At 41.4% G+C, this 14887-nt stretch overlaps 1 protein-coding gene across 1 annotated transcript in view; it reads right to left on the reverse strand.

Moving 5' to 3' along the window:
* DIP2A (disco interacting protein 2 homolog A) overlaps positions 1-14887 on the reverse strand; it is a 215801-nt gene that overhangs the window by 75567 nt on the left and 125347 nt on the right. The window contains exons 6-10 of the mRNA XM_065412925.1: positions 9636-9764; positions 7577-7696; positions 5860-6057; positions 2543-2634; positions 721-831 (exon numbers count right to left, since the gene is read on the reverse strand). Of these exons, the coding sequence (XP_065268997.1) occupies positions 721-831; positions 2543-2634; positions 5860-6057; positions 7577-7696; positions 9636-9764 (650 nt within the window). The remainder of the gene's footprint in view (positions 1-720; positions 832-2542; positions 2635-5859; positions 6058-7576; positions 7697-9635; positions 9765-14887) is intronic.

The raw sequence follows: 14887 nt of genomic DNA on the forward strand, positions 1-14887 counted from the left end.
AAGACCCAGCAGCCAGACCCCTGGGAAAGAATTCTCTATAGTCACTCAGAGTCCTCCACATCTCGTGTCCCATCATGGGCCATTGGAGATATTTCCTACTAGCAGTCACAGATCAGCCACATGCCATTGCAGGCAGTCCCATCAGACCTTCCCTCCCATAAACTTATCAAGCTCAGTCCTGAAGCTAGTTAGGTTTAAATATATAAATATATATACAGAGAGAGAGAGAGAGAGAGAGAGAGAGAGATTCAGTTAATAGTGTTGACTAACACTGCCATCAGAACATTCAACATTAAAGAAGTTTGAAAAATTCATGAACATCTCTACAAGCATATATATACTAAAGGGGCAGTTCAATTATTCACTTCACAGGTTTTCCCAGTTTAGGTATTAAACTTTGCTCCACAAACATTAGCATTAGCACTAAAATCTAACATTTATAGAGAAGTACAACCATCAATTCAGCTCATGCACTGTGCTGCTTTCTTCTGCAGACAGACACTTCACTTTTACTGCTGTTCGGATTTATAACATCCCTCTACTCTTGAAGCCATAAAAAAACCCACTATCCATCCACATCCCCTTAACTACAAAAAAAACCCACTTATTATTCTGCCTAGTTGTGGCACTCTGTACCTCAAAGCAACACCATGGAACCCCCATATTCTCTTGTAAAACTGATTATTTTCACCACCTAATGTGACTGACACACTGGGTTACCTTTCTTGTTAGTGGTACTTCTATTGGCACAGGAACCAGGTCTGCCAGGAGGCACCCATAAAATGCCACCATAAACATCACAGGATCACTGTTAGGAAACACGAGAGCCACCTATAACAAGATTGAGCAAAGCCGGTCAAAGATTTTTAGAGTGTCTTTTTGAAAATATATTTCCCACATATTGTTCAGGATCATAACAAGAACTGGAGACATTTAAACAATGGTAATCACCACAGCATGCACATTTATCATTGTTTAGGAAGGTATACAAGCTTCATTCACTGGATGAAGCAAACTAATCTCCCTGCTTGTGGATACATTATATAATCAATACAATCTTACTGAATCCAAGGATTCCACAGAGCAGGTCACTTTTATGTAGTTTGTTTATACAAAACCCTTATAAAGAAGGTTCCTTCAATGAGATTTTTTTTACCAGAAATGCTAAATATAATATTGCATTTACCAATAATTAAACTGACGTTACAAGGCTTTTTTCAGACAAAAGCCATTTCTGACTGCCCAACTCATCCATAATTTTGTTCACAATCTTTACTATCTTACCAATGATACAGCAATTTGTACACAGCACATGCAAGAGACTGTACTGACATTGGCCTTTTGCTTACTGTGATTCATTATGAATTCTATGCTTGCTGAAGGGAAAAAAATATATAAAATGGAATGAAGACAGCTGCTTACTTTAGGGGAAATATTGCCCTACCTTACATTTATTAGCCAATTAAACGTAATAGTGATGTTTGGGATAATGAAAATGACCTCATCAGGTACATGGATTTCACATTGCTAGTATCAAGGCCAGTAGCTTCAGGACTTGACTTTTTGTCTGTGCTAAGAATTCACACTCCAGGTACAATAGGGTCAAGTGTAAAGTCTACTGTTAAAAGGCTTGAGCATCCGAAAAACTGTACGTTACGGGACTGAAGCATCAGCACATACTGTCCCTGATTAGTCCTTCCGAAGAGCTGTCTAATAGAGTTAACCACACCAGCTCCATGTCTGAATTACCAAGCTACCTCAGTACAAAGGAAGCATATATTCTGAAATAAGCATTTTAATAAGAGCTAATTGCTTCATTTAACAACATACCTACCACAAGGATTCCAAAGGTAGGACTCAAAAACCCTGTTGCAATAACCCACCATTTCAATAGTGTTGTTCAGTGTACAGCTGTGTGTATGTGGTGTTCATGAATTCTGGGGCAAGAAAGGGAACGGCAAACAAACCTCCTCTCACTCTCATTCAGGGTTCTCCAGAAGACCTGTTTTCTTCCATGAGGCTCAGACAGGAGGCAGAGCCAGAGAGAAATACCAGCACGGTGGGAATGTGGAGACCTGGCCTGACCAAGCAGGACCCCATCCCCATGACATAGAGGGGAGTGGACATGGAGCACTAAGCTCCCTGTGTGGTTCCAAGTGGGAGCAACAGCCCCATGGCCTCTGGGAAGCACAGGCTGGCGGGTAGCAGTATGCAGGAGGGCAGAGGGAAAGAGTAGGACTAGCAAGGTCCTTCAACTTCTAAGCCTTGTGTGACCACCCCACCTGCCCACCTCCAGCCATGCCACCCTCCCATATGGTAACACCAGCTCCGTGCTATCTGTTTAGATTGCAAGCTCTTTGTTACAGGGACCTGTCTTATTACTTGATAGTACAGCACCCAGCAAACTCTTGGGCATCATAGCAATAAAATAATACAGGCAAAATTCCCAATAGAACTTCAGTTCCAAAACGCACAGCTTCTTTTAGTCTAGATTTAAACATTATTCCAGTCTTATTCCAAAGCAAGGCCAGTAGTAACCTACCCTGTGTCCAGGTTTGAGTAGTGGTTCATTCTTACTGGTTAGTTTGTTAAGAAGTGTATATGCTAACTTCAAACTCCGGCCCCACAGTTTGCCTAGAATTAGAGCACAGATATAAGAAAATGCATAAAACCTTAAGAATAAAAAAGCAACAGGCTACACTTTAAACACTGACGAGTGATTCTGGGTGCCCAACTGGGGACACCATGGAGGGGCCTGATTTTTAGAAAGCAAACACCAAGCTCCTTCTGAAAAATTAGGTGTTTTTAAGGTGTCTCAAAGCTCTTAAATTATCCACAATAGAGTGACTGCCTGTCTTATTGTGCAAACACCATTATGCATAAAAAACGACTGAGTAAGAGGGGCAGGGTCTATGGCTTCCATCACTTCTACTTAAGAGAACTGCCGTTCAGCAAATGGTGATTTAACAACTAAATTAGCCCAAGAACCTTTGCTTGGAGTATTAAAATATCTGGCAGCACCTTGTGAACCTTCCTCTCTGCTGACCATGCATACAAATGGCAATTTCTCAAAATGACCCTTTGATGGTAACCTACTAAATGAATCATAGAAATATAGGACTGGAAGAGACCTCTTGAGGTCATGTAGTCCAGTCTTCTGAACTGAGGCAGGATTAAGTATTATCTAACCATCCCTGACAGGTGTTTGGTCTAACCTGTTCTTCAAAACCACCACTGACAGTCACTCCACAACCTCTCTAGGTAAACTGTTCCAGTGCTGACCTACCCTACAGTTAGGAAGTTTTTCCTAATGTCTAACTAAATCTCCCTTGCTGCAATTTAAGCCCATTGCTTCTTGTCCTGTCCTCATGGGTTAAGGAGAACAACGTACCACCCTCCTCTTTGTAACAACCTTTTACATACTTGAAGACTTGTGTCCCCTCTCAGTCTTTTCTTCTCCAGACTAAACAAACCCAGTTTTTTCCCCAATCTTCCCTCATAGGGCATGTTTTCTAGACCGTTAATCATTTTTTTTGTTCTCCTCTGGACTTTCTCCAATTTGCCCACATTTTTCCTGAAGTGTGGTGCCCAAAACTGGACACAGTACGCTAGCTGAGGCCTCATCAGTGCAGAGCAGAGCGGAAGAACTACTTCTCATGTCTTGCTTACAACACTCCTGCTAATACATCTCAAAGAGATGTTTGCCTTTTTGTTTTTTGCGCAACAGTGTTACATTGTTTACCGATATTTAGTTTGTGATCCACTATAAGCCCAGATTCTTTTTTGAAATACTCCATCCTAGACAGTCATTTCCCATCCCATATTTGTGCAATTGATTATTTCTGCCTAAGTGGAGTACTTTGCATTTGTGCTCACTGAATTTCATCCTATTTAATTCAGAGCACTTTTCCAGTCTGTCAAGATCACTTTGAATTCTAATCCTGTCCTCCAAAGCACTTGCAAACCCTCCCAGCTTGGTATTGTCTGCAAACTTTATAAGTGTACTCTCTCTGCCATTATCCAAATCATTTATAAAGATATTGAACAGACAGATCTTTGTGGGACCCCACTCAACATACCCTTCCAGCTTGATTGTGAACCACTGATACTTTCTGTAGTTACTCTCTGGGTATGGTTTTCCAGCCAGTTGTGCACCCGTTTCATTTAGGCTAAATTTTTCTATAGGTTATCACTGTCCTCTCTACATAGCTTATTGGTTTTACCAAATTCTGCTTTTACTCACTTCATGCTTAAAACCAGGTAAAATAAAGTCAGAGTTAGGTCTGTTAAAATGCATCTTTAAAAAGTACTCTATTACAGTGGCTCCCGAGCTGTGTTCTCTGGAACAATTGCTGGTCATTTGCAGAGAGGTGGCTGGTGGCAAGGTGCTGGGCTGGCTCTTCTGATTTCCAGCTGATAATCCGCATTTAAAGAAGCTTTGTTGGTCACCTTTTCCCCCATTTACTATCACAAATTCGTAGGGGCAAAGGTTGCAATAGCTTATGTGCAAAAGGAACATTAGGAAAGTTTTTAATGTACGACTAGTACTCTAAAAAGCAATAATTAAACAGTCCTGATTTTAGAGTAATTAGAACATTTACATCATACACAGTATTTGAATTCAGCTACCAGAAATAAAAGTCTGTTTTTAAAATGACATTTTACTGAATATTTTGACAGCTATAGATTTGCATTATTAATAAAAGCATATTCAGGACTACAATAATTGTATACTAGTATATAACAAACATACATCAAATGATAAATTATCTTATGAATAACACTTTCATTTAGCCCGCTCTCTAATTAAGAATGGTACGAGGTCTTTGCTCCACTATTATTTCAACATTAAACATACAAAAGTACATAAAGAGACTGGCTGTCCTGAATACCATATCATACTTAATCTTGTTTTTTAGCTGAGTATAATCAAGAAAAGAAACTGAAAAATAATCTATGTTAGACCAACTCAAAATACAACTGCTTCAACTACTCTGCTTAAATTAGAACTAATTTCTAATATAGTTAATTATCAGGCACTATGTATATCATTCTGATTTTTTATTTATGGCTATCAAAAGTAAGCATCTGAACACAGTTCAGACCAATTGGACATCTTGCTAAAGCCCCACCACTCCATCTAATCATATTAATTTATTCAATTACCTATCAAATAACGTTGCATAATTGACTAGTTTCTTGGATGTTTCATAGGAAATTTTAATAGAATGTGTAAAGGCAAAGATAATTGCAAGTAACGTGCTGCTGAGCTGCCTCTGAGGAGTAACCAAATTATCTCTTAAAAAGCATCTGACTAATGGAATATTTCCTGTTCACTGATGCAGCAAAGTTTCCTATCTGACGATTAAGCTTCCTTTAGCATATTCTGAATTATAGAACTTCTGTTCTAAGTAATCATATGAACAAGTTGTACGCACTCCAGAAGCATCTACTTTTCAAATCTGATGAGTGCACTTTGTTCTAGTCATCTGTCCCTTTCTGCTCTACATATATGGAAACCTCACAAAGGAGGGTTGCCTTTAGTCTCCTCTTCTAGCGAGCAAGTCCAATGAACTGCTATGCTTATTGCTGATGAAAAAGCCATTTCTTGGAGAATCAGTGCAGATCCCTATTGTACATTCCCCTCCAAAATACTGTTTTCATTTTTTCCTAAGATATAGTCAACATGCAGTGGTCCAGGATACCACAATACACACCTACATAGGAGTCTCAAAAGTGACAGAACAATGTACTGTAGTCATCAAAGTCTCTTTTATACAGTGAAGCAAATGGCTCATTCCCAAATAACCAGCTCTTCCTTTTTCAATTTTTATTAAAGGTACCACAGTCAATACTTGCCATAGGTAAGTGTATAGATGGCTTTCCCAGTTGTATCCAATGCAGTTAGACATGGGGTTTTCGGCTGGGTGGTCCCCCAGCGCTGCAGAGCAGCCAGGAGAGATGGGGGCCAGTTGGTAACCACACCTAAGGGTTCGCCTTTAAGTACAGACATCTGACCTCCCTCTGGCTTTGGCTGATTTGGGTCCGGCTGTTGTACTAAAAGAATAAGAACATTAAAATTACAAAATTTTACTCTTGAAATGCATGTATCATACTTACTAACATCTCTGGAGTCCATTAAGCAGTTCCACCTCTCCATTCCTCACAGCTGTAGTGGCTTCATTTCACCTTTAAGATGATGCTGTTTAAGGATCCATGGGCTTCCTCTTTGTCAGAAAGTGTTTACCTTGGCTGGCATTTTTTAAATTCCAAATCTTCTATTTCACAAAAGACTTGGACAGCTGACTAGTGTATTTGAATCCCAAGCTCACCCTACAGCTCTGCTGTGGGAAAAAGACACTTCTGCTAACACGTCTTCTGCTTGTTAGATGCAAGATAGGCAGCAATCTGGTATAAGTTAGTAGAAAGGTAGCACGCCCAATGATTAGAGGGATGTTCATTTTTGGGAACTAAGTTCCCACATGATTGATGCTAAAGGTTTGAGAGGACTGGGGGACAGGTAGGGTTGTAGAATATATTTAGATAAAAGCGCATATGAGTGTATCAAAAGCCAAACCAGTACGTTGCTTCTATTTGTTAGGGCAAGTCTACACTACCACGCTACATCGGCACAGCTGCACCGATGCAACTGTGCTGCTGTACTGCGTCTGGGGTAGACGCGCTATGTCAACGGGAGAGCGCTTTCCAGTTGGCATAATTATTCCACCTCTGTGAAAGGTGGAAGCTATGTCAGTGGGAGAGCATCTCCCGCCTTCAAAGCGAGGTATGGACAGCGCTTTAAGTCGATGTAACTTATGTCACTCAGGGGGTGTCATTTTCACACCCCGAGTGACATAAATTACATCAACTTAAGCGGTTACGTAGACCAGCCCTTACATATTAATTACAATACAGAAAGAGGTCATGATTAGGTTTAGGATTAGAGAACATTTGACATTCCTAATATTTTAAGGTTAAAAAAACTCCCAGAAAACCTGCACACATATTCAGAGTCTCTTTACTCATCATATTATATTACTGTAATTCTGCTCTTATTGAAGATTTTCAATAAAATCACCTTTTGAAAAGGTCAGCCTCAAAGATGAATGTTTCATAAATTTCTGAACATGTGCAAACAAAATATTAGAAAAAACTGTTTTGCAAGTTTAGTTATAGTGGTCAACTTGTGGGACTGCTATTAACATAAGAATATTAAACATGCAATATTAAATATTAAATCTGCAAAAATGAAAACAATGTTTATTTTGTGACATCTAGCAGTATTAATAACAAAAATTAAAATAATTAGTAGATCTGTGATATTCTACACTAGCGTTGGCACAAGGTCTGACAATCTGAAATACTGGACATACCATAATTTGTTTTGTACTTGGAAAAGACAAGAAAGATAAACAATACGCTGCCAAGGAACACCAACTTTGCCATGATGTTAGCCTTAGGGAAAAAAATGTTTTACAATACTATTTAAAGAAGCAGAAATCCCTCCTCTGACATAGCTTATGGGGACAATCAGAAAACTGGAGATATTAGTTAACAATTCTTACACAGCTATTACCTTCTAGTAGTTCTTCAAAATCATCAACAAAGAACTCTTTCAGTGGTGGGCGCTTTGGTCTTTTCAAGGTGTTTAGAAGTTGTTGGATTTTTGAGGAAACTCTACTATTCACTGGAACACCTGTCAAATTCATATAAAGAATGAGCAGAACAAAGCTATACAAATGCTGTCCTCCCTAAACAAAATCTGTCACCTTTCTGATAACATCGGCCCATACACCGAGGAGCACATTTACACTGTGAAAGTGAAAAAGTGGTTGAAAAAGGCAGGTGCCTGTTTGGAAAAAAACCCATCAATAATAGCTTTAAACAAATATTAAGGTTGCTTTAAAGCAATGCTATTTACTAGCTGTTTGCCTGCTCTATGTGCCTTCTAATCATCTAATCTAGCTGCAAACAATGCTGATTTTACAGAGTTAGATAATAAACCTGAGTAATGGTATGGGATTAACAAATGGGATGCTCAGTTTATTTTATATAGGATGAAGGGTTTTTGCTACATCTATATTTATTCAACTTCAAAATGTGTAAAAAAAATAAGATACTATAAAGGAGATAGTTTTTTTTTTTAATTGAGTGAGGTTTAGACGGTTTCACAGCACCAGAAAAACACTACTACAATACACAACTGGACAGAAGAGCTGACTTAGGCCGTGGCTACACTCTAAACTTCAAAGCGCTGCCGCGGGAGCGCTCCCGCAGCAGCGCTTTGAAGTGCGAGTGTGGTCGCGTGCCAGCGCTGGGAGAGAGCTCTCCCAGCACCGCAGGTACTCCACCTCCACGAGGGGATTAGTTTACAGCGCTGGTGCTCCCAGCACTGGGGCACTGTTTACATTGGCGCTTTACAGCGCTGTAACTTGCTGTGCTCCGGGGTGTTTTTTTTCACACCCCTGAGCGAGAAAGTTGCAGTGCTGTAAAGCGCCAGTGTAGCCATAGCCTTATTTTTAGCTTTTGCTTATCTCAGTTTGGGGATTTCCAAGTTTGAGATTCAATATACAATTATGTTTTTGAAACTAAAAATGCTATATGACTTTTTTTTTTTTTTTTTAAACACAACATATAGGTTTACTGTAAAGATGGGCACAGGCCATTCTGGTTGCCCAGTGGTAACATTCCTCACTGCAAAATGGGAAACCTGGGATAGATTTCCAGGCTCTCATTCAGTAGGCTATTACAGTGACTTAGAGCACTTCAGAGGCAGCATACTTAGTCACTGAGGGAGAACGAATGATGCACATCACTAAGAGTAGCCATCCTCTGACTGATTAGTACGTAGCATTAACTTCTTCAAAACCCTCTGCTGGAAGGATGGCGGCAAGGAAATGAAACACAGAAGGCTAAAGGATTAAAGTGGTTCAGTAAACAATGTGCCATGCTTGCCACTATCTGCCCTGAAAAAAAAATTATGAACATATTGGAATTAACCAAATAATATAGTAGACCCAGCCTGATGGCTAATACACCTTGTGCTGAGAAAGCAAAGGATCAGGTGTCAAGAAAAACCATATGGTGAGGGAAATGTGCATCTCTGAACCACTTCCTGGCCACAAGCCACACAGCAGCTTTGAACCAAGTTACTGGCTTTCTCTGTCACAGTGCTATTGAAGCTCAGAAGGGAGACTGAGCGTCCAAAGGCAGAATACATGATCTTCCAAAATACAAGCGGGGGTAGAACAGAGTGTCAAAGGCATGATTTACAAAACATTGTTCCAGTCAACTTCACTTCACGTTTGAATCTTTTACTCTATAAGAACAGTTGCAATCCTATCTCTCTGATCCCTAAGCTTCAGTCCCTGCCATATACACACTGAACTACTCAAGTCTGCATCTGAATGACATACATACTTCCAGAAAAGAGATTATCCAAATATTACTGATGAAAGTCTAACTGGAAAGCTATAACCATTGCTGGCACTGAAAAAACAGTAATATAGAATAGCCTATGGTACACTGTATATGCAAGTCAGTACGACGGCAAACGTTATATAGACCCTCTGTCTATTCAATGATGCAGAAAAATGGCCAGGTGTTGGACAGTGGGACCATTTTGACATATTCACCATCTGCAGTTTCTAGTATGCTGCTGTTGTAGCCCCTGGGAATTCCTCGTACTGATGCTACTTGTGGTCGCTCATGATGCAAGTGTTCTACAAGACCCGTTGTTACGTCAGGAGGAGCGGAGTGGTTATCTGTGAGGATATAAGAATCAGACACAGAAGGCACATCAAACATCTTAGTTATTAATACACAAAGTTGCCTCTCACTGTACACTTCTACTTTTCCAGCTTTTTATCTGCAGAAGCCCCATCCCAAGCCAGACAGTAAGAAAGAAAACGGATAAAATATTGCAACAGACACTGCATCTTTGGGATTGATCAGAGCAAGTTTTGGTGGGCAGCCAAATCCCTTCTCCTTAGCGAATCTGATCACTTTGGGGTGAAACTAGAGGGGACCCACTGTGGGTGAATAGAAGGAAGGAGGAGTGAAAGGCAGGCAGCCTCTGGTCCAGCTGGCAGAAGGTGGATGCTCCCAGAATCCAGACTAGGAAAGGAAAACACTGAGTTAGGCACTGCAGGGAGCCTTGCACCAGGAAGAGAAGGGAGTCAATAAGAAAAGGTCCCTGAAGGGAGCCTCAGCCCAGGGACTGCAGCAAGTGCTGATTTTAGATCTTCAAGGGTATGTCCAGACTACCCGCCGTATCGGCGGGTAGCGATCGGTCTATCGGGGATCGATCTATCGCGTCTTGTCTAGACGCGATACATCGATCCCCGAACGTGCTCCCATCGATCCCATGAGGACGGGAGGTAAGTCGAAATAAGATACGTCGACTTCAGCTACGCTATTCCCGTAGCTGAAGTTGCGTATCTTCCATCGACCCCCCCGCCCCTCAGTGTAGACTAGGCCCAAGAGAGAGATTTGTGGGAAGACCCAGAAGGCTGAGGACCAAACAGGAGACACAAATGCAGCACAGTTAAGCCCAAAAGATGTTGAGATCCTCATTTAAGGATGGACTTTCATAACCAGGTGTGTGGTTCCTTTGCAGGAGTGCGTGGCCCCTCTGTGGTTAGCTCCAGGCTAGATCAGAAAGGTGTAACCGTGCCTTGTTAATTGTGTTATGCCCTCAATATTTACTCGTAAAGGTTACTGCCTGTCTTTCACACACACTCAGCTAGACTGAGTGAAATTCCTTGTTTATTTTTTGACTCCTGTGAGAGTTTCATTCTTCACCGGACCCTCTGAATGTTAGAGGCCCATGTGGCTCTAATAGCTAGATAGTCTTCAGCACTCGGCTCCAGAGATTATAGCATGGTTGTCACAGCTACAAATACTTAATGTTTCTGGTACAAATGCTCACTAGGGAGTAGGCTCAGGTCTATGTGAGACAAGAGTGAGTTGCAATCTGGTGGGATAAATTCCGTTTAAGATGTGGCTGGCATGAGATGACGGAAGATACATGGTGCACCATTTGCACACATTTTATATTTTAATTTTAAACGGAGAAAGCAGGAGTGTCCCAGGGATGAAGCCATTGAAACAGCTTCTAAGGTTAATGGCTGGTATGCATCTGCAAAGCTGAAGTTCAGAGATGGGTTCCTATGTGGGGAGACTCCTCACATGTACGGAGGGCTAAGTTGAGAAGTGAAGCAACAATAATTGATTGAAAACTGCCCTCCAACAACCAGCATGTGATGATTGAGATCACACCATCTTCTTCAACCTAGGTAGAGTCTACTCACCTAAGCCTGTGGCAATGACTGTCAGTTACAGCTTTCCCTCAAGAGGGTCCAACCACCCAGGACCAATGTGACACCCATATTAGGGAAAGAGTTCAGAATGCAGCTGCAACTGAAAAACCCACAGTCTGGAAGAAGCAATCAGGCAGGCATCAGAGCTTCAACTGGAGACCCTAGATATCCAGAGTCCTAAGGAGGAGCTGCGTGAATGGAGCAGAGAGAATGAACTACCTTTGCGAGGCAGGAATACCTTGCCCTAGTACTGAAGGAGGTGATCGATGTCAATGAGAGCTGTGTAGTGCCCTAGCGCAGCTCAAAGAGACTGAAATCCAAAGGAGGATTTCAACACGTCACAGAATTTGTATTGTATTGTATTGTATTGGCAAGGCATGGCTCCATCAGAGAAGTTTGTCAAGGATGGAAACTGGAGCTTTAGGCAGCTGGATAGAGGTCAGTTGGGATTTTTGGGAGCTGGGGAGATCTGGGAGGCACTGGGGGATAAGCAAGTTAGTGAGCTATTTCTGCAAAAGTGATCAGCAATGCAACAGTTAATATCTACAATTACATTAATCATTAGGTTCCAGCGGAAAGTACCCATTGAGATGAATGGAATAGTTTTAATTTTGCAGAGCTATTATTTCCGTTTGCCTGCAGTCTTAGGACAAAACTGCACCAGTTGCATTCAGTTCACAGATCTTCATACCACAAGAGCCAGATACCTTTTTTTCCCATTAAAGTTTAGATTCCAGAGCACAATTCTGGGGCACACTCAGGATCAGAGAACCCTGTGGGCTTTGATCATAACTTGGCAGTTTGCATCCATCAGACGTGCCCACTAAAATGGCCGAGACGGAGACCACCATCACTGTTTAAAAATTAACATTGTATATTAATCTAGTTCTTACGAATGGAAGTAAACAAACAGCAGTGAAAAGTGGAGTCACAGAGCAAATGAAGCATAAACATCTGAAGTGCAAACTTTTCTACATCACCACACCAAGAGGGCTCAATTCAGTTCTGGAGGAATCACCCGGGGGACAAAGGTAGTTCTGTTCTCATGCCTATTCAAATCCTTGATATAGGTTGAGAATATCTCCAAGGGGGCCACTTGTGAGGATAGGTTTTTGTAAGCAGACGCTTGTTCGCGGCAACAGCTTGTAAGAGCAATCACCACTTATGGGAACATTTCCCTTGGGAACACTTTCTCTGCTGTGAATTGTCAACACTTCCCATAATAGCAACAGCTGCTTAGGACCAACAGAGCAAAAGAGCACCAATATGTTGCTACTAATGAGTTTCTACTGTATTATGTAAGTTGCCTACCAGGTACTTACTGGAGTTGGTCCTGCTTTGAGCAGGGGGGTTGGACTAGATGATGACCTAAAGTCTCTTCCAACCCTAATCTTCTATGATTCTACTGAACTGGGATCACAAACTCCTTTCACAGGGACGAAACCCCAAAATGTCAGAAAGTAATATTTAGTCAGTCACTCTCTCAGGACAGCCTGAATTGGAAGGGATAATAATGTGGTAATTGAATGTGAAATCTGGCTTTTCAAACCATGTAAAAGGGTTTTATGATAGAATATTGAGTATTTGGCAGACACCCAAAATGTCATTGGTATGCCCTATTGTGCCCAGTTTTGGTTACTTTATTAAAAACTGAAACATTTTTCGCTTTAATAAAGCACTAAAACAAACATTGACTTAATGCAGCACAAAAGGGAATGCAGCACAAAAGGGAAAACTGAGTCGAATGCACGTATGAGCCTCTTAGTGCAACATTAATCCACAAAACTCATATTCTGTTAAATTTACAGGGTCCAGCCTCAAATAACAATATCTTGCACAGCTCATGATCCCTGAATAAACTCCCCAAAATGATCACTCAAAATCACATCTGCTATGTGGCTTTGTCAATAGAAGGTCAGAAGAATACCACCACCTTTATATTTACAGGTCTTACGCTGGGAAAGGGAATTGGGAGCCAGTAATAAGATAATCTGAGGGAAAGAATACTGGGGTATATGAGGACTCTAAAATTGGGAACTAAAGTGGGAAGCCAGTTTAGACCTACCGATTTGGCTGTATCAGATTTTCATTGTTTGCCTTCAGGTACCAGTCAGTCAACTAGGCCTTTTAAATAACTAAAAAGCTACTGACATTGAACCAGAACAACCAGAAAAATAAAATAGTTAAAAAAAACAACAACAACAACAAAAACAGGAATTCAGTTGGAATGGCAAGTGGGTTCTCACACAAAATCTGGATCCAGATCTACTTCTTTCTTGGGTTCACTCTTCAACCCAACTCTTCTCAGCTCAGCATCTCAAGGCTTGTCTACACAGAGTAGCAACACACACAATGGGGGTGCGATTTCTAAAGCACACTGACATGCAGAGCATGTCCTTTAATTATTTCAACTGTGCTGATCACTTATCCTGACCTCACAGCTCACGCTTTTCAGTCCTCGTTTCAAATCCAGTGCCCTTCTTTGTACCTTTTACTATGTTGTTAGTCTTAATTTAGTGTACAATTCAGAACATTAAATATTCTGAGTGGTCTTCTCTGGAAAATTACTATTCAAAGCTGACTTGAATGTTTCACTATTGTTATACCTACCTATAGAATACTTTATAAAGGCACCTTGGAATATAAAATGTGTGCGTATTGTTGAAGTCACCCATATAATTTTGTTCTACTCTACTTATCCTTGTGAACATACTAGTATTTACATTAACATTCCTTCCACAAACATACAAACAATTATTCCAGTTCTTCCAAGGTTAGATTGCTAATATCCTTCTCAGAGTGATTAAGTACTGAGAGCCCCATAACTCCATTGTGTGAAACAGAGAATACGCTCAGAGATCCAATAGGACTTTTCTATTCTACTTACACTCAAAGACCACACGTCTTTTTAAACACTGTCTGAGGTTGAGCAGCACTAATGGCTGACACTAACTGCAGTTCCAGTACATTCTGCAAGCCTTCGAACAGGCAACCAGGATCTGGCAATGGTGCAATGCCACCCCCAGTTCCCCATATTTATAGAGCTGTTGGGAGTAGGGGATGCTCTGGGGACATGAACTAAAACATCCCTGGTGGGAAGAGAAAGATGGGCCCAAACTTATGGCTGATGGTTGGTTTATATGTAATGAATTGTTCAGACCAGTTACTAATGGATATACATTCATATAATTAAAAACACCCTCAAAAGCCAGCACTAGCAAAGGAGAGCGTACTATACTCAGCCACAGAGCTGAACCGTTCTAGTCAGCTAGTCAGGGTTAAAGAACAGTGAGTAGAGAGAGAAGGTGTGCAGCTGCTGCCTGTACTTTTGGGCAGAGAGAGAGAGAGAGAGAGAGAGAACACACTTCAGCCTCTAGGAGCTTTCTAAACAGGGGCGGCTCCAGGCACACCAGTGCAGCAAGCGCGTGCCTGGGGCGGCAAGCCGGTTGCTGTGAGGGCGGCAGGCAGGTGGCTTTCGGCGGTGTGCCTGCGGGAGGTCCGCTGGTCCCGTGGCTTCGGTGGCAATTCAGCGGCAGGTACGCTGATGGCGCGGCACTGGCGGACCT

Source organism: Emys orbicularis, chromosome 11 (assembly GCF_028017835.1).
Source record: "Emys orbicularis isolate rEmyOrb1 chromosome 11, rEmyOrb1.hap1, whole genome shotgun sequence".
NCBI lineage: Eukaryota > Metazoa > Chordata > Testudines > Emydidae > Emys > Emys orbicularis.